At 37.1% G+C, this 20,606-nt stretch overlaps 1 protein-coding gene across 1 annotated transcript in view; it reads right to left on the bottom strand.

Moving 5' to 3' along the window:
- MAN1A2 (mannosidase alpha class 1A member 2) overlaps nt 1–20,606 on the bottom strand; it is a 146,248-nt gene that overhangs the window by 88,030 nt on the left and 37,612 nt on the right. Inside the window, exon 3 of the mRNA XM_074157379.1 lies at nt 12,068–12,164. Within this exon, the coding sequence (XP_074013480.1) occupies nt 12,068–12,164 (97 nt within the window). The remainder of the gene's footprint in view (nt 1–12,067; nt 12,165–20,606) is intronic.

Below are 20,606 nucleotides of genomic sequence, written 5' to 3'. Positions count from 1 at the left end.
TATGCAGAGACTAGAGATCTGGATGAAATGAAATTAAATACCTTTCACTCTCAAAATAGTATAGCCATAGCAGGATGATCCTACTGATGGACAAAACCGTAAGATTCAAACCTTGAGTGCCAAAAAAAAGTATTAGTCTCATAGCCACCCATATCCAGTTCTTGGTTTTTTTCAGAGCCCTAGACAGACATCATCTGCTAGAAGCAGAACTTACTCGTACTGGTACAGAATGTCTTTGATTAGTGGTGTGCTTAATAGGGGGTGGGAGGAGGAGCAACTTGCAAAAGGGACATAAGAGGACCAAAGTCTCAAGGGGATAATTTTACTTAATTCTTAAGTTAAATTTCTGCTCTGGCCAGTGAACTGAACTTCAGAGCGGTCCGGCACTACTCTTGAGTACCCCGACAACTGGGGTGTGCCCAAGCATAGAACAGATCCTTCCTATTCCATCACAGTGATTCCAGAAACAAAAGATGTAAAGCCTCCTCAAGGAAGTATATCCTGGCACACCTTGAACCTAAAAGATTAGTTATTTTTCACATAGGCAGGTGTTTTAAACCCTAGCAACAGAGCAAAAATGCTTTCTTGATAAACTCAGCCTGACATTAAACAAAGAGTTATTATGGTCTAAAAAAAAAATAAATATATATATTCTTGTTATTGATATTCCTGCCTGCCCAGCTTCAGAGCAGCTGAAAAATGCAGACTGGGCAAGACTGTACTGATGTAGGGAAAGTACAGCAATTTCTACTCCAAAAAAATTCAAAGAATTCAAGTTTTCAGACTAGCAACAGGATTTCTTAATGTGTTAGACAATTAAAAGTGTGGTAGAAAAAATATGTAACATGAAAATTAAAAGCAAACAATTATCGACCCAGTTTTTTGTATCTCTAATGAGGCTCTGACAATAAAGCTGCCACTAGTGAAGCATACCACTTGTAAAATATCTTAATGACTCACAAGGAACAAGATAACGCTTAAGAAAATGAATTAAACTTTTGAACAACAGAGTTTAATTCCACCATGAAAACAAGTGCCTCAAAATTAGTCAATGAAACCATGCATTTCATACAAAACTGCAACATATGACTTCAGCTCAGCCATAAAATGCAATGAATAAGCCTTTAAGTATCCATGAAGAAACCAATTGCCTTTAACATTTTAGGCTAATTATGAAAGCAGAACAAAAAACTAAGCATGTTGATTGCTTAGTTCTGTTAAATTGCTGATAATAGACAACAAGAAAAGGAGTTCCTAATCTTTTGTACCAGACAGTGAAGTATTTTAGCATACAAATAACATTAAATAATCAATTGTAATACCTTAATTTTATAAAGGAAGTAATGGGAGTGAAGCACTGAAGTGTATGCTAGTCTTTGAATCGATTAAAAAGTGGACCTGCAAGTAGATGTTATTAAATCAACAGACTTCTGCTTAAATAGCTACTTCCTTAAGATCCAAATTTAAAAACTTCGTCTAAGAATTTATACTACACTAAACCTTCCTCTTCTCCGCTCTTCACTTGATTGCTTCACTTTGCTCTCCAACTAAATCCTACACAGCCCTTCAGCTTAATTCAAAATTCACACAAGCAAGAGTCGAATGCAGTCCCTCTAGTACAAAGCCTACAATGTCCTCAAAACTAAATTTGAAAAGAGCTTAGCATATTAATACCAGACTGTTTCGATTTTCTACGTTTCCTTCCAGTCCTCCCCTCCTTTTTTGTTATTTTGTTTTTAAGTACAAACACAAAACTGAATTACTGTAGATGGCAGGGGGAAAGAGCAGACTGTGTGCAGACCATAATTAAGATTAATACTGGAATTATTATCTGAGTTAGTGGAAGCTTAAGACCTAGTGATAACTGAAAGACCCTAATGTCAGGAGAAAAAGATTAGGATGAGCTTCAGAGCAGGAAAGGACAGAGGGAGAGAAGATGGCACTAAATTGAGTACAAAGAAGGGGACAGAAGTGTATCAGATGGGAGGCAAGAATAGTGGGTGAGAAGTGAATGGTGATGGCAATCAGCTACACACATGAAGCAGTCAATCAAAACTAACGAAAAATACAGACCTGGAGCAACTCCATTTTGAAAAGTCAGGAAGTGGAAGATTGAAGGGAAGAGCACCTGTGAGCAACAGCTCAGAATGCAGAGCCGATGGACAGGCTTCAGTTAAACCCAGCAGCAAGAAAAGCAAGATTAATACTTGACAGTAAAGAAGAGAGTAAGATGTTATCTGGGATTTGAGTATGGTCGTGTGACCTGAGTGCAGAAATCTCATGCGTGAAGCAAGCTAAGTACTGATCTTCCAAGATGGCGAAGATACAATTATCTGCAAGAAATTGTAAGTTAAACTTCTTTCTTTGCCATCTAGGCAGTTGGAAAAGAATCCCCCAAAAATGTACCTCTAACTGCTATCATGTCACATAAGCTTTTCCATCTTTAGATAATCAAAAGCTTGGGCTGCTTCCACACATTTTGGTCCAAACTACGTTCTAAATTGTCTTTAAGACAGCTGAAGAGGAGCTAATTTCAGTTTGGTAGCCATAAAACTTCATCAGCATGGTACAAAACTGGAGTGAACAATATCCAATAGAAGACAAAGTGCATTAGGCACACGCACGGTGCTGCACTCGCGTGGCTGAACTGCTTCTGAATTACAGCTGCCTCGTACATCTGCTGGCTTCAGACAACAAAATGTACTTGCTTCTGCCTCCCATTTCGTACACAGGTCCATGTTGTCGTCCTTACCATATTTAGTTTTTGAGCTCAGTATACTAATCCTTGTTTAGTTGTCATGCTCATTTACTTAATATTTTAACACACTCCAAAATATACTGCATAGCCTTAATTTCATTTCCTTATTACACCTTCCGTTATTAATTCTAAATGTTAGGAAACAAATTTAAATTCAGGAATAGCATTCCTAAAATCTAAATAATTTCCAAAGCAAAACAAGCATAAATCCAAAGATTCCCAATAAGAAACAAATAATGGTTTTTTCCTCAGAGCAAACCATCTGGTTGGTAAGAGAAAACCAGAATATGATGCTGTTAGAGAGAATAAAAATTCTCAATTTGAGCCTGAGCCCTGAACTCTAATATGACTTAATCTCTTCATTACCATTAGATGTAGATATTTAACTCACTATTCTATAAGGCAGGTTACAGAAATAAGGTGTGTTTATGTAATTCCACTTTGCAGCTCTGTATCTCTTTTTTTTTTTTTTAAAGGTAGAATTTTCAATCTTCTGAATAACGCCATAGGATTTAACAACATCAGTTCAGAAACATGTAAAAAAGCCACTGAGAACAACTGCCCTAAATGTGTTGTACGTGAGCTAATACAAACTGGGTGAGAAGAATTCACTGGGAATACTGTATTATTAAAAAGGAGAAGAGATGACAACAGCTGCTCATGGTGAATCTTCCCGATAGGCATAGACACACTTGTGACAGTTGGATGAAATAGCTGTAACATTCAAAAATATTCTTAGCTAACCACAGTTGTCTTTATCTGTGGCACCAGTACTGTAAAATAGTTAAGAGAGAACGTACAGCCAGATTGCTTCCTGCCTGCACACATTTGCAAGTTTTAGAGAACAACCATACTCTGAATAAACACCACATCTATTGCAGTGAAGCAAAATAGTGTTTACAAAATTCCATTTGCCAATTAGGGCATCAGAGCCCAGCTTTAAATTAGATGAACTAAGGAAAAGTCAGAGATTTTCTAAGGGGAAGTCTTATCTTAACATCAATGTTACAGTCTTTAAGCTTAAAGTGAACTTCCATATGGACAGAGAATATATACAGAAGGTATGGCAGAACATCTCTTAACAAATGCTTAAGTTTTCTTAAACTAGCTTGCCACAGGATAAGAGAAAGTTGTTCTGACACAGATGAATACTTGTTTAAAAGACAGGAAATGGGATAAGCAGAAACAACCGATTGTCACTGTGAGGGGAACCGTCAGTGGGATCCTACAGGGAAGAATGCTTGGACACATGCTTAGTTATAAAATCATTTGGAAATATTTATAGATCATCATCATAGACAGGTTTGGGTTGGAAGGGACCTTCAAGATTATCTAATTCCCACTCCCCTGCCATGGGCAGGGACACCTCCCACTAGACCAGGTTGCTCAAAGCCCCATTCAGCCTGGCCTTGAACACTTCCCAGGGAAGGAGACATCCACACAGGGGCATTCATACTTATAAATCATTTAGAAATACTGGATTAAGATTTGAAAAGGAATGCTACTGCAGAAAATCCATCCTATGGTGAGTTTCTAGACTCCATAAGGAGCCTAAAAGATGCAAAATACAATTACTAGGAAATGAACAGTGAACAAAATGGAAAACAGAACAAAGTTTTAGTCATCCTCTCTCAAAAAAACCCCAAAAAACTTTAAAAGAAACTAAGAAAGGAGATAATGTATAGGGTATGAAAAAACAGACGTATGAGAAATGACTTAACAGACCAAGACTCTCCATGAAAGACAGGCACAAACCTAAGGGCATATACGGTTCTACAAACTCATGAACGGCAAGGAAAAGATGAATAAAGGGTTGGTGTTTTCAATACCAAAACTAATCACCTGGGACAGTGAGCAGACTTCAAAAACCACAAAGTTTTCTAAAGAATATGGAACCAAACTGTGGAATCACTCATAATGAGTGCTGCTCAACCATAATAAGTGGATGCTCTTAAGTTTGCATAACTCAAAATCATGGAAAAATAAACTACAAGTGATTAAATAAAACTTGCTGCCCCTGACTGCAGAAGCACTAACACTGCACAAACTTTTATAAGCCTGGAGAGTACTCTGAGAAACACTCACTCACTACAGGCTTTTCCTGCTCTTAAATTTCTTCCCTAGGTACCTGCTGTGAGCAATTTTTGGAGGATGAGTAATGATCATGTTTGATCTTTCATCTGACCTGAAGAAACTCTTCTTGCGTTACCAGAACACTCTTCTAATTCCAAATTTGGCCAGCAACTCTTGGGAGTTTACTTTCTTAAAATTTTATCTTTCCAAAATCTGTGTTACTGACAAAAAAAAAATATTCATTCAATATACATATAATATTCAACATTGTCGCAGTGTAGTCACTCATTACTGATTTTGCAGAGGACACAGCTGCATAGGCCTGTCCTAAGGCCAGCTTCATTTACTTTAAAATTGAATAGAACCTGAAATAAAGATTGGTCTGAAATTTGCATCATGAAATTACCTCTTTCCTTAGTGTGAATGGATTTTCTTTCCCCTTTCATTTGCCACAGAAAAAAAGGCAATGATGGGCAGATCACTTGTGCACGTACAGTTAAGATAAAAACTACTACTCATCAAGTATTTTTTTTCTTTATCCTCCACATGGATTCAGAGGCTGAAAACATGCACAGAAAAAGGATGTTGAGCAGAAGTTGTTTCTGCTGTCTGTCTCTTCATTAGGATTTTACAATGAGAAGACACCAGAAGTTTTTAGCCATATTTTCAAAAGGTCAACCCTCAGTCTTTACTTTAGGGGGTATCATCTAGGTTCTTCCCAGTGAAAGGGTTCGTCTCCATAATGTTTATAAGATTACTTGTTATTTGGCAGCTAAAAAAAAAAAAAAAGAATATAGAAAAACAAAAGGCCCATGAAAGCTGACACCCCTGACACTCAATTATGTGAACTTCAAAAGTAAACAACAACTAATCAGATGACAGCAGATAATACTGTCAGAGCGACTCAGGGAGCTCAATAACTGCTACAATGACAGATGACAAAAACGTCTAATCGATTAATAATTATTTCCCAGGGTAATTAAAAAAAAATAATCTGTAAAAGCCTTTTCTTGTAGTGCTTACAAAAAATATTCCACTTCTTTTTTTCTAGACCACAAAGAAATCGCATTACTCTCCCAAGCTACACTGTACTTGCCAAAGGTATTGGAAAACCAGACTCCTTTGCCTGACTCAGCTCCTTCCCACAACAGCCTCATGCCCTTGCAGTCTGACAAATGCGTTTTCTCTGCGGGGTTGAGGAGCATCGCTGCTCCTGCGCTCCAGCACAGTGGAGAAATGCACTGTCAGATCTCCATTGCTTAGCAACACAGAGATCTGCAGCAAATAGCTTCCCACGCTGCGGCAGTGGGCAGTTGGCAGCTGGCTCAGCAACTTTCTCACAGACCAGAGGAGTTTATGGGTGATGCTGGTAGCAGAAGGCTGAGACAGGTTGTGCAGCAAGCTAGCCAACAGGACACACTCAACAAGGTGGTAGAAACCAAATAGCCCATTGTGGCAAGTTAAAATTCAGCTCACTGAAGTGTCCCAACTGCATCTTTGAATTGTTCCCTTGGACACGTCTTGCTTGTTAACCAACATACACCTCAAAATTTCTTTCTTCTGTATGTATGAAGCAACAGTATATTACTTATATGACACTGAAAGCGCCAGACAAAAATCCCTCATAGAAGAGACAACAGCTGTATTTGGTCATGTATTAGGGAAGAGATATGGCCCTGCATTGCAGCCTTGAGGCTCTACTATGTAATAAACACAACCACAATGTGACTTCATTGACAATTTTCTCTTCTTCCCAGCATACAACATCCCAAGACAGAGCCTGCAGACATCACAGATTAAAACTGACCATTTGCATGGCATGTGAGATAAGAGAACAGAAGAGGCATGAAAGCACTACAGATGCACGAGAAAGTTCCAGTGTGACAAAATACAAAGTAATAGTTTCATTACACCTTTGTGCGCAAGAATGGGCATGCCTGTATGCAAGCACCTACAACTTTAAAATTCCACATCATTATGCCTTAGGAAAGGTCTTTTCACACCCTTGAAAACATACCTAGACATATATCTTTTTATGTATGTATACATTATTAGATCATCTTCACATAATGCAACTCATCCCTAGACAGAATACATCCAAACGCAAGGTTTAAAAATAAACTGTTAGTAGTATGGTATGTTTACAATTTTGCAAGTTTTCATATCATTATTTTATTGTGTACTTACTGTCTGACAAACTGCACATCTTCATTTTATTCTTAGTTAACATTACCAAAAAAATCCCAAACACACCACAGATTTCAGAACTCTCGTTTCAGAAAGCATCAGGTAAGATGACAAAAGCTGTAAGATGACAGCTTTTGACAGGTAAGATGACAGATTTCTAGCTTTGCTGAGGACTATGTTCTGAGTTGCACAAGGATTGTGGTCTTTTTTCTTTTTCCTTAAAGTCATTCCAGTTCTCAAATAAATGTTGTTTTAGAAAAATAAAGAGCGAAGACTGATAGAAACCCACTAGTACAAACTACTCAATTTATCTCACAATGAAATGTCCTCAAAGCTTGTGCTATGGTAATTAGTTTATAAGATATTGAAGTAAAAGATGCCACAAATACGCATAGTTTAAAACTCTGAAGCATATCTGGACTGAGTAGTTTTAATGGTGTTTCCATAAGACATTCACCTAGGGGTCACCAAACAAATTCAGGGACAAATTATCTTTAAAGAGCATGTTTCAGATGGTTACTCTGATCCTCAAAAGCGAAGCAAATCAGATTTCATTACAGCAAGAGACTCCGACAATACCATCAACTACTCTGGTTTTAGCTAAACCCAGAAAACCTTCTGAAGTAAGGCTCAGTGTTCGTCATGCTTGCTCATTATCTTACATGCATCATTTTCCATCAGCCTTTTCTCTTCACCTTTTGTGTTCTAATGAGAACTTGACCCAGATCCCATACAACCCCACCTCTGCAATAATGCCCTGCGGCTGTCATCAAATTATTCCAGCAGTTTAAGCAGCCCAACAAAGTAGTTAGCTTTCTTTAGCTTAGCTGCTACAACCACCAGCTGAGCTGCAAATAAAAATCTGAACTGGGAAGACAAATTACACCTCTCTGCTATACTTTCTCCTTGACTTTTATACTTTATCTTACAGGGTAGGAATAAATAACAAATCTTGAGATTACCAGACCCTTCAAAAACAGCCAACTTTCATAAAAATAGGAGTAAGTTATCACCCTTTTTCACCAACATAGAATCTATAATGGTTTCATGTCATCAAATGTAAATATCTTTAAAAGCCCACCAATTCCCAGTCATACTTTGCCAAAACAGCACCACACTACTAATGCTGTGCCACAGCTGTTGAAGAGGTACTATTCAAAATTTTAACTACTGACTGACTACACAGTTTGATAGGCAACACTTTGGCAGGTTCTGCTTTAGAATTTAGTCATGAGGTCAAACCTCTCAAAAAGACTGGCAAGGGCTTGTAGTTGCAGGTGAACTAAAGCAACCCCAGCAGGTTTGGTTATAAAAGTCAAACTAATAACTGGGGCAGCCCACAAACGTTCTTGCTGGCATGCTTCAGTGAGGTACAGAGCATCTTGCTTTAAAGTTTATCACTTTTCCTTATTTTTTTAATGACTTAAAACTAGGAGTTATGAGAAGAGAGCAGGCCACCTCCTCTCCCCTTCTCTGACCCCAGCCTGAACCCTGTTAGATCTTGCAATGCTGGGAACACCAATGTTCCTCTTGGCATAGATATAGAAATACACTGCTTCGGATGGGAAGGGGAGTCCAACAGGGAAGATTAATACCTTATTTACCTTCTAAATTGAATCACGTTTACCTCACTTGAGTGTTATCAGTAAACCCGATTTCCCAGAGATTCAAGCAAAAGGGTTGCAGTGTCAACCAGCGATAGATACCATCTCCTTGCTGAATCTCACAGACACGCTGTGAATTGAAATGGAAGTACAGCAGACTGCAGTAATGGCAGAAAATAGTTTGGGTCAAATCATCTTTGAGATGAATAATAAAACCAGGTTTTTCTGAGCAGCTTTTTATTAAAAATAGCATCAGATTTCAAAAAGAATTACGTAATGCTTCTATAAAGGCAAATACCACTGGGAATGGACTCATTATGGGTAATAGAGATTGGTAAAGTACTAACAATAATAATACAGCCTAGACAGCCCTTACTACAAGGACCATTCTTTTTTTTCCCCCTTCCCATCAACCACTCACCAAATCAACAATAGCCGATTCCATTTTAGACTTGGTATATACTGAAAACTATATATTTCAGAAAAGTTCATCATATGAAATAGCATCGAACAGAGCAATCATAAAATGATACAGCTAAATATTAAATGGCACTAGTAGCATCTGGATTTTAAAATGACAAACACTTAGGGAATCAGCTGCTAGAGGTGGCTGAAATAAGAGGATCAGAAACTTGAATGTGGAGAAAGCCTGCAATTTCTTTCAAACAACAATGCCAAAACTCCAAAGAATAAGCATTCCAAGGAGAATAAAAAGTAGTCGTCCTCCAGACCCATTAGGAGACGTCTTAGAAGTAAGCAAAGGAGGAACGCAAAGAAAATAAAAGGCTAGAACATAACTAAAATTCAAAAATGCTTCAAAATATTGTGTCAGTCACATCGAAAACAAACACTCACTTCATAGAGAGTCTGGGTTACAAACCAAGGCTAGTCTAAAATTATACTTGGCAAGTTAAGCAACAAAATTGCACATAAATTCACAAGCAAAGACTACACAATCATACAGGTGAACATTTTCACAAATATTTTCATTGTCAGACCCAACTTCATCAGCTGGAAAAAATATAGGAAAGCCATGAATTAGAAATAACATACAACTAAATGACAGTAAGAGATTCTTCAGTAGAGATTTTTCTTGTAAAAATTAAAGCAATGTCAATGTACAAGGTAGCAAAGAGAAATTATCTAAGAATACTACACAATACTCTCTGGGAACTTAAGAAATGTCCTTCTGTTGGCCACAGCAGAAGCCTGTTGCTCCGGTCTTCTCTTCAGCTTCACACTCTTTTCCTTGCACTATGCTCAGTGCTGGCTGCATCTTAGACTCTTGCATTTCACTCTTTAAACTCCTCAACCAGTCCAGATACTTTTTTTCTCCTGAGCATGCTAACTTGTTCATCTTCTCCTCTCCTCAGACAACTCCACCCGACCCAGTCATTTTCTTTATAAAGGAATATAAAGTAGTAAAACAACTATCAGCCTTCACACCATATCGAAGTGCAAGGAACCAGGTTCCAGTGCCTTACCAAAAGCCATCAACGTCAGGTCCAAAGGGGCTTGCCTGCAGTAAAGGTGAACAGTCCTTATTGCAGACAGGGCTTGTACAGAAGTTGAAATTATTCTCCTATGGATTTAAATAGGCTTCTATGCACTACAGGTTTGGGGAGAGGGGGGTTATTTGTGTGCATTTTTTTTTGTTTTGTTTTGTTTGTTTTTTAAAGTATTGCAGAAAATTTTACTCAGAGGCCCTCCTTTCATTGCTGGGAGCAGGGGAAAGGAGCAGTGTGCCTGGTTAAAGTTCTCTTGCCTTCTCCATGTCCAGCACTTTATTTAAGGTTGAAGTTTATCGTGCAAACAGATTTGATAAAAACCAGTTTGGATATAAAGAAAATAACCTGTTTATTTGGTAAGATATAAGAATGGTTTCAAGACAAAATTTAAGGAGATCAAGGGAAGGGACAGAGGAAAAAAAAATCCCTTTAAGCATTATACAATACTTTTGAAACAAGTCCTTTGACTCTTCTTTTGGAATGAGTTTCCTCGGGGAGTTTACTTTTCCCCTATGAATGACAGCAAAAAGCTAATCAAATTTTGATTTAAGTCAAAATAATTCATTCTAGGTTCAGGCACTAAACACAGAAAACCAATTACACAATCCTAATCTGCATTTCTATCATCCACAAGAAAGAAATTCAAGGTTTATAGCCAGATAAATAAAACAAGTATCACGTACAATGAGAACCGGCCTCACACAGAGTCATTAGCCAATTGCCTCACAATAAAAGCCAACAAAATCTTGATTTCAAGCAAAGTATTATAACCAATACTAGCATACTTGAGGTATACACAGTATATACACACTCATTCTTTATGCAAAAAGTGGTTATGATAAATTTATACCTTTCTCAGATACTGGAGAGTAGATGAACACAGCATGAAATCCTGAACGTAATTCAAAAAACCCTATCCTGTACGTGTTTCAAAATAAATGCATGAACTTCATGGCTCAGTCATCTTGGATGCTGTGCATTCTGGACCAATCCAGGCTTAACCTTAATCACTAACATGAAGGTTATGCGTTTTGCTATACCACAGGATTAATCTAGAGAACCTTCAGAGCTCAGTCTTTCCTGGTTGGTGTACCAATGAAATGCTTGCCACTTTCAGAACACTATTCTACTTGCTCTATCCCAGTGCATTTACACCAAAAAAGCAGTACTGCTGCAGTTGACATTTTGAGGAAGAAAAGCCATCTAGTCTGATCACACGTAGACAACACAAGGCTATTCAATTTCTTGATCTTTACCTTCATGTTCCGTACTATTCTAAATGCCATTTGTAACACTCATTCATACTCATATTTTCCCAAATATTTTCACTCCATCCCTTGAATTTCTTCAAAACTTGCCCCTACCCTCAAACTCCTGTATTTTGAATTGGTTTTTTTTTCTTTCATTCCAGTCTACAGGTTCAGGACACAAGTCACACATCAAGTAACAGTGTCACTTTTGCTTTATCTAGATTTTTTTTTAAAAGCTACTTTAAATTTCATCTTGGTACTAGCAGTTTTTCGGGATCTTGTACGTGCATTTTGTCTTGTATCACATTTTCACAGAATTAAATACAAAGATCTAGACAAGATGAGCTTGTTCCTTTTAAAAACGAATTTATATTCATTCCATCCCAAAAATATCATCAATGCACTGTAAATCTTATTTTTCTATATATACACGCACACAAAGTAACAGTGCACATAGACATAGTTTAGCTTTTGCAACAATAACATATTACTCTCCCAAAAAGATAGTTTAGTAAAGTAATTCATTGAAGTACCATTGAAATAATCAATACATTTCTGTCATCCACACTTCAGAAGATTTATATTAAAACAGAATTTGCTAGGAAGCTTGGGCATACTTTCAAGGAAGACAGCATGGATAGAAATATTAAAAAAAAAAAAGAAACAAGACCAGAAAATATAGCCTACCAAATATGTTGGTGGAATGTCCTTTCCGGGCAATTGGTTTGAGCTCATTATGTCCCCATCCATATTGCCTATAATTGTCCCAGGCATGCTTCATCATCTAAGAGATGGAAAAAATAGGATTCGATTACATTATAAAACTACTTTGTACGAATACAATATTTTACTCCTTGAGACTTCATCTTTCACAGTCATTCCAGCATACTTATAATTACTTTGCCACTGTCTCTGTTACAGAAATCAGATTGTGCAGCATGAATAAATTTGGAAACAACTTCAAGTCTATTTCACTTGAGCTACAGAGCCTAATGCTCTGCATTAGGTGGTTTTCTTGTTTTATCTTTTTTTCTTTAAATATATGCACAGACATTTAAGAAAGTTAAGCATAAGAAATGCATTTAAGCATAAGGAATTGGTGCAAAATACTGGCTAATGTCTAAGACACTACCCAAGAGAAAAAAATAAAACTCTACTGGTATCTGAAGCATAAGAGGGATTTATTTACACTGCTACATCCAAGTATGACTAAACAATTTTGCAAAAGGGATAATAAATTTTTTATTAGCATCACTTACTTGACCAAGATATACTGTCATACAGCCTCTACCAAAAGAAATGCCAAATGCTTTGCTCTTTAGAAAGTATAAAGAACAAAGCAGTATAAAATTATTAGTATTTGCTCCGCAAAACATTCTCAACTTTTTAATGTTTCTACCGCCTACTGTAGCAAACTACATCTAAAAAACAAAAGGTCTTGCTGACCCACAAGTATTAGTTTGCATCAGCCACTAAGCACTGATTTTATGGATTTGCTAAATTGCTTAAAATCCCTACTTGTTTGCATACAGTAGAAATTCAACAGCGACCAAACTGCAAAGCAAATGCAGTTTAAAATCAAATATTATTAGTTACCTAAACAGATTGAATCAAAACAAATAACAGTAAGGAGTTGGAATCCAAAAGACATTGCCCGATACACAACAACAGTTAGGAACAAATCTGTTCTAAAACAACAGCCATGCAGCTGTATCCACAACAATATACCTATTTTATTTTCCTATTATGTCTTAGAAAGTGGTATTAAAATACTGTTAATATAAACAACCCCCGCCCTTGAAAATTTATAGGACTTAAATCATGACATCCACAAGTTTCAGAAATGCTCTCTATGAGGAGAAACTATCCTAGTGTAGCTAACAGACTAATACTAATTCTTTAAGAAACTGATTATATCAGGGCAAATAAGGTTTTTGCTATGATTTACAAGACTGTAGCTTTGTTATTTTAAAGAGATAGTCACCATACTCAGAAAACAGGAGTAAACAAGCAGATGTTGCCTTAAAACTAAGGCGCAGCCAGTTGCCATACCAGCTCTACTTGACATAGAAGCAGCTCTCTTGAGTTTAGGATTTAGTGGAACTCACATCCAGTAATCCCAAATCTTTCAAACTACATCTAAACTGCCTGCTGAGACATGCAAAATAAAGTCTCTGCCTCCCTAGGACCATCAAGAGACCCCTGTTCAACCTACATGGCTGTAATTCCTTTGAACATAACTCCCTCCAAATTTCCCATGGCTCAGTTAACTCATTCCCGGACAATAAATTCGAACAACAGCAAAGGTATTTGCCCAGCCCCAGAAGCTGGGAAGCATTCCTGTCTTAAACTAACATCAACCCTGTTATGTCCCTCTCAAGATGCCAGAGGTCCCACTCCTACTGCTTGTCATTCAAAGTCAGCTCACACATGGCTTTTGGTATTTGCACTAAGATTTTGACACCCGATTAGGAAATAAAATGGTATAGTTTCTTTTAGTGTCATCAACCTGTAACTAAGAAAAAGAGGATGCAAATACTATACTAAAAGAGAGAAAAGCTATTTCATTAGCATTCACAAATTCCTTAGTGTTTACAAAGCACTTATCAAATTGACCAGTTAATAGCTATTAGAACCTCAAGGTGACTTAGGTAAAGTGATCATCTCTTGACAGGTAAGAAAACTGCAGCATGACAAACACAATAAAAGCCTGATCACAGGCAGTATAGAATTGCTTCTGAGACCTCTTATATTACCCAGAATCAACCTACGAATCTTTATATAAAATAGTTCATTAACTTAAGATGACAGAATCGAGAACCACAGCATCATTCACACAGGAAGGGACCTCAGGATGTCCCTATTTCAAACTCCGGCTCAAAGTAGGATCAGTGATGGGACCAGACTGGGCTACTTAAGGTTTTATGCAGTCAGGGTGGATTTAAGGCTTTCTCCAGTCAGAATGGGGCAGTCAAGGCCTCCACAAAGTGTCCTGCTTTAACTCACAGCTTGTCAGTCCACCTTTAACACCTAAAAACTCTACCTGGCAAAACACAGACCTATAGCTTCAGAAGACACTACAGGATGAAACTAAAGAATTGCTGACTAGTGAGCTCTATGTGAGTTTGATAATAAATGAATGTCTAAACAACAAGGTGACCATGACATGGCAGATCTAACCAACTTGCTTCCACGTAAGGGAGACTGGGCTTTGAATTCAAATATATAAAATCATATAATCATTTAGTTTGCAAAAGACCTTTAAGATCATCAAGTCCAACCATAAACCTAGCACTGCCAAGTCCACCACTAAACCATGTCCCCAAGTGTCACATCTACACGTAAATGGATGCATCAATTAAATATTTCATGAAGGAGAATCAAATGACCATTGCCATTTTAGCTGTGTAAAAATCTCAAAGTGTAGGCAATGCCACTATAGATCAAAACTAGCTAATCCCAAAAGAAGAACAACTTGTTTCCTCACAGCAGAATGTTAATTGTGGAGTATTTCACTATCCCAATTTGCTATGCTTCTTGGGGGAAGGTACAGATTTTGTTACAGACTATTTAGTTCTGAGGAAACCCCAAAAAATTACAGAAATTAAAGGGCTAAACCAGAATACATCACAACATAAAATGCTCCTATATCCATAAGATCATAAGATAGAAACTGTAAAGGAATCAAAAAAAAAGTTTCACCAGATTCATGAATTAATACAGAAGTAACTTAAGAAAACACTACTGAGACTAGAAACTGTCAAACACAACAGACTAAGACACAGCTGACTGCATCATCTAAGGTTCTGAGATAGGAAACCATATTTTGAGGAGACTAAGCTACTTTCGTAAACACGAACATGTCTGTCCTGTCCCCTCTGCCTCCCCCAGTGTACGAAGACTATGGTGTTGTAACTCCCTGAAAATGTTTTGACTTTATTACGCTAACTAGTCAACTGATTATTTCCAGATGAACACTGCACATTACTCTCACACACAGCTCATTACTCTCCTCTACCACAAAGTGAGCAGACTTTACGATATCATGATAGCAGATAACTGCACATTACATGCAAGTGAGAAACCCCACAGCTCTTGTATACAATATTAAGTTTTGTAAGGAAATATGCCAAGAGATCTTATAACAACATGGAGATTTGTGTTACTGTCAGAACTGGTAGCATGATATACTATAGAAACAACATCTATACTATTGGGATCAGTTGTGCACTCAGAAGCTTTTGAGAGACAGGAGAAGACGGATGCCTCCACCAGCTGAAAATTTAGCAGAGGATGTCACTTTAGCTCAGGAAGTACAAGCAATGTGAACCCCTGATCTGAAAAACAATATTTTCTCTACAGGTATGCCACCTAGTATTTGCATAGTAAAAGTTGGAAATGCTGAAGAATAGCTGCAGGTATAGATAAGCTTTTATTAAAAAGAGAAAAAAAAAACCCAGAAACTTGTCTTTCAGAGGAAAGGGAAGTTTCAGACACTGGCTGGAACATCAGCACTAATGATTATAGAAAGCAAGCAAAAACACTTGCAAAAAAACCAACCCAACCCTTAAAGAACCCATAACAGAAACATCTTAAGCTCAGGTAGAGTGAAAATAACAAGCTGGTCCAGGCATGGATCAATAATTGGAAAAAAAAAAAAGAAAAGGTGAGGGGTAGATTTCTATAGCTGAAATTTCCATACCTGATAGCAGTTTGCCAAAGTAAATGCTTGGAGCTTGATGGCATATCATATAAATATCTTGCAGTCTGTCCACCAGAGGACAAATGGGTTTAGTGATGGCCTTTTGAGTGACTCTATTAATGCCAGATTTTGCTTTTGAAGGCAAAATCATTCATAGAGGTCCACTGAATACCAGTCTCGAACATGTTTATTATGGGATGCAACAGATAAAACAGCCAGCAAGATGCTGTTGTATATACAGCTTGCTAGTTCTACAAAAAGATGAATTTGGACTTTGCTGCAAGACAGCCAGAATGCCAAGAAGCAGGACATATCTAAATTAAATTGCTTTTGTAGGTACACTGTTATTTAGATGCTTTTACCGACTTTAGAGTATGTTCATGGGCTCTGATCCTCTGCAGTCACTGGGAAATCAGGTTTTTATAAAGACAGAGTGTTACAAAGGGCAGATGCTTAGCAAACAGAAAATAAAGAGTCCTAAGGAATAAGCAAAAGAAACAAATGACTAGCAAATTGCAATATTTATTGGTTGTGCGCAGAAATGAAAAACCTGTCCTCTACTTGCCATTCATCAGGAACGTGCATTACAGAGAGCAGGTTTTGCTTTCAAAGGAACCTATTCTGGTTAAGGGTACAATCTCAAGAGATTTATACAAACCACCTTCAAATTCTGTTTTAAAAATAACCAAGGACTTGCTAGACAAGATTACTGCTCAACTGGCAGATTAAAAATTAATATCCACTTTCCTACTGTCTGCAGAGAATACTTTTTGCAGGTTAAATTAAAGAATGATCTTTTGCTTGTATAGATACTCAGATTTTTGAAGAAACTTAGAAAACTCATATAGATTATTTGATTCTTCTGGGAGCTACAAATCTCTACCTAAAGAGAAATTATTTCACACGCCAGTCTATGCCTCTATCATGTATTTCTGAACAGTGCCACTGAAAAAGTTTGTTTAGAACATGTTCCTAACACACACAGAAAGCTGGGGTTTCTTCTATTACTAATGAATCTGGTAACAAATCCATTACTAAAAGAAAACTAAAATGTTTATCAAGTGTTCACAAAGTGGGAAGCTTGTTCTTTTTTGTTGGCATGAAATACTTGAAGTCTAAGATGCCCAATGGAACTAAGGGGAAAAAATTTCAGACTGGTGAGAAATGGAGCAGTAGATGTAAAGGGCCTAAAATTGGAGAGCTTACAGCAGTGAAGCGACTGCTCAAGTTTGTACAAGAAAGCCAAACGCTTTTTTTCCAAGATGATGAATCAGTATTTTTGACATTCTCTTGAAAGCATGAGGACACACAAACTGACAGTCATGGGTTTGACTGGTCCTGCGGGGTGTTCAGGAAACTAGAACCTCCCAGATCACTTTTGTAAACAACCAGGACTACATATCAGCCAGCAGAAAGCAGTTCCTTTCTTCCAGTTTTGCCTTCTTCCAAGTCTTGCCTTTGCAGGCTTCAATCTGATTATCTTCATCAACTTATCCCTGCACCTCTCCCAGTTTTACTGAATCCTCTTTGAAGTTGAGAGACTAGAACTGCATGAAGCAAACAAGATGCAGAGGCACCTTAGCTCCACACACTACCATAAGGACCTTGCCTGTTTTGGTCTCTTTTCCTAAAACACTGAATATTTGCTTTTTGTCTGCTATTGAGCACTACAGTGACATTTCCCAGGAACTATTATACATGCAAGCTTTCATTCTCAAGCAGTAATAAGTAACCTCACGGCTTTTCATATTAAGCATCCAGTTGGAATTTCCCCCCTTCCAGTCCCAATATGCATCATCTTACATTTAGCTGAGAAATAATCATTCAGTCCCATAAGATATTTGTGCAATTCTTCAGTCTAGCCTCAGTTTTCTACTCCAAATCACCATGTTGGCAACAAAGTTGATCATACTACTATTCATCCATTTTCCAATTCTAAATAATTTATTTGTATAATTTAGAACATGGATCGCCAGCACACATCCTCTATGGCCTCCAGCACCATTTATTTTAGTCTCCATTTGCTGTCTTCTAACCAATTTCTCCAGGTAAACAGAGACAGAATCCTCCATCCCATGGCTGCTTAGTTCAATAGCTATTAGTGATGAACCTTGCCAAATATTTTTTGAAAAGCTGTGTATATAGCCACCATATCTCCCATGTTCACCTGCCTGTTGACTCTTTCAGGTATCTTCCATAGCTTTGTGCATCATGACATCATTAAAAATAGACTGGGAAATTTCAGGTATCTGTATGCTCAATAATTCTATTCCCTGTCTAGTTTCTGTTAACCTGCACAGCTCATTCACCAGGTACAGGGGGTCTGCCGTCCTTTGATCTCCCCTCGAACCTCTTTCAAAAACTGATGTCTTGTTAGTCACCTAGTCCTCTGGTAACAAAGCAGCAAATACGAATGGATCCAGAATCCAAATCTCAGAGCAAATGAGGAGTTAACTGTTGCAAGTTTCGAGTATTACAGTATTGTATGCAGATGGTCTATATCTTAATGGAACACACCATAAGAGGTTACTCATCAACTCCAAGTAGGTCACATCGTGTATCAATGACTTAGTTACCAATAATTCTGAAATGCAACATTATCAAGCATTAACATGATCAAAAAAACTATGTTAAAGAACATGCTGGTATTTCTTCTACAGAGTTGCTCTGAGAAACACAGAAGGGACTACAGCAGAAATTATGCAAAGATGACTAACAAATAGTAGAATTTTTACTATATTTATTAAGAGGATGCTCTTGCCTTCCAATCAGTCTTCACAGCTGCAGAATAAACATTACCACTTGTACAATGGATCTTAAATAGAGGTCTCTTCCATTTAGCCATAACTCATAATTTTTGCTACCAAAATTTCTATAGTACAGGAATAAATGGCACATCAAACACAAAATTAAAATAGCAGCAAAGTCAAACAGATATCATGGAGCCTTTACATTTACCCAGTTCTGAACGTAAGTAATTTACCTGGTGTTTTGCTCTTTTTTGTTTGGCTGATTGTATCAGGAAAGTGAAATATTTCCTTGTTTTCTTGATTTGATTTTGCATTTATGAATTTTAAATGCTGCAAATGTGCTAGTTCACTGTTGAAAGACAAATTGTTCTCACAACGGTCTGGATAAAAAGATATCTTTAATAATGAAGACCTTGAATTTTTAACATGCTTCCAATAATGCACAAGTGCTAGAGAATTCTGTAATTGCTACAAATTGAATTGATTCATTTTTAAAATATCCTCAAACACACAAATTTGCATTCCTCAGCAGCAGCACATTTTAAGTGACCAACCAAAACAACCTATCCAGGACATGTAGGTGGAATACTGCACCATCCACACTAGGAGCTTTATTTTCATCCTTCTGTCCAAGCAAAATTAATACACCAAACCACAAAGCTTCTCATAGGCATAAATTAAAGATACAAATGTAAAATGAGTTCTTTATACAATCATCCTGACATGCTGGGACACAACTTTGTGCACAGCCACTCCTAACTTGCCTGAACTGATGAAAGTGCTAACTGCACGATTTTCATTCTAACATATCCATTGAAAATTAGTTTACCAACAGGCTTGATCAAAAGCAGTCCATCCTTACTTCACACAGATTTCACTCATTAAGTAAAAATGAGATAAGCATTAAAGTGCAGTGAAACTAATTTAAAGCCAACTTAACTGTTCTCAACATCCTGAATTACATTTGAGAATCCAGAACAGAGAATTACAAATAGCATGTAAACAAAATTACTTCATAAATGATGTATATATATATAGACATATATAGATATAATCACATTTATATATACACACATATAAAATGTGTGCATATATATTTTTTTTTATACGCACACACTGCAGGGAGTGTTACCTTAAATACTGAGTAAGATAGGTCATAATACTTAGTTGTGTTTCATTTTTATTGGGATCAAAGCCAGGAGCAGGGAGCTACAAAATCCAGTGCAAAATTCTTAACACAACAGACATTTATTACTAAAACCTGATGCCCTAACCAATTAGAAGTCCAAGTAAATTTGACCAAGAAAACAAAAGGAACGTAAGGTGTCAGCAATAATGAAATTGTTCTAAATTTGGTTTAGATGCTGAAAAAACAAAGTCACACAAAGGCAGCCTATTTGGGTAAATCAGAAACACTGCAATTACAAAAAAATAAATGAGATTAGCATTGGAAGCTTTATGAATAGTAACTATGAAAAGAGGAGTTATGCAGCACGAAAAGACCTCTACATGTTTAAGTATTTCTTCTGCACAGCTCTTTTCCCAATAACCACACAAAATAGAACTCAGGTAAAAGGACACTCTTACTCACTATTTTTAACTTGATTTCTTAAGAGTATAAGGCTTACGCAATCTTGCTGTCTGTACATCTGTCATTTGCCACACTTTGAATCCATTCTCCGATTTCAAACCTGATTTTACAGAGTTAGAGTAACCAGATACTTGAGACCTTTACTTTTTGTGGGGGAAACAAAAATAAGAAAAGAAAAAAATA

Source organism: Numenius arquata, chromosome 1, assembly GCF_964106895.1.
Source record: "Numenius arquata chromosome 1, bNumArq3.hap1.1, whole genome shotgun sequence".
Lineage (NCBI taxonomy): Eukaryota > Metazoa > Chordata > Aves > Charadriiformes > Scolopacidae > Numenius > Numenius arquata.
Note: the sequence above shows the minus strand (reverse complement) of the source record. Positions and strands in the feature narration are given on the sequence as shown.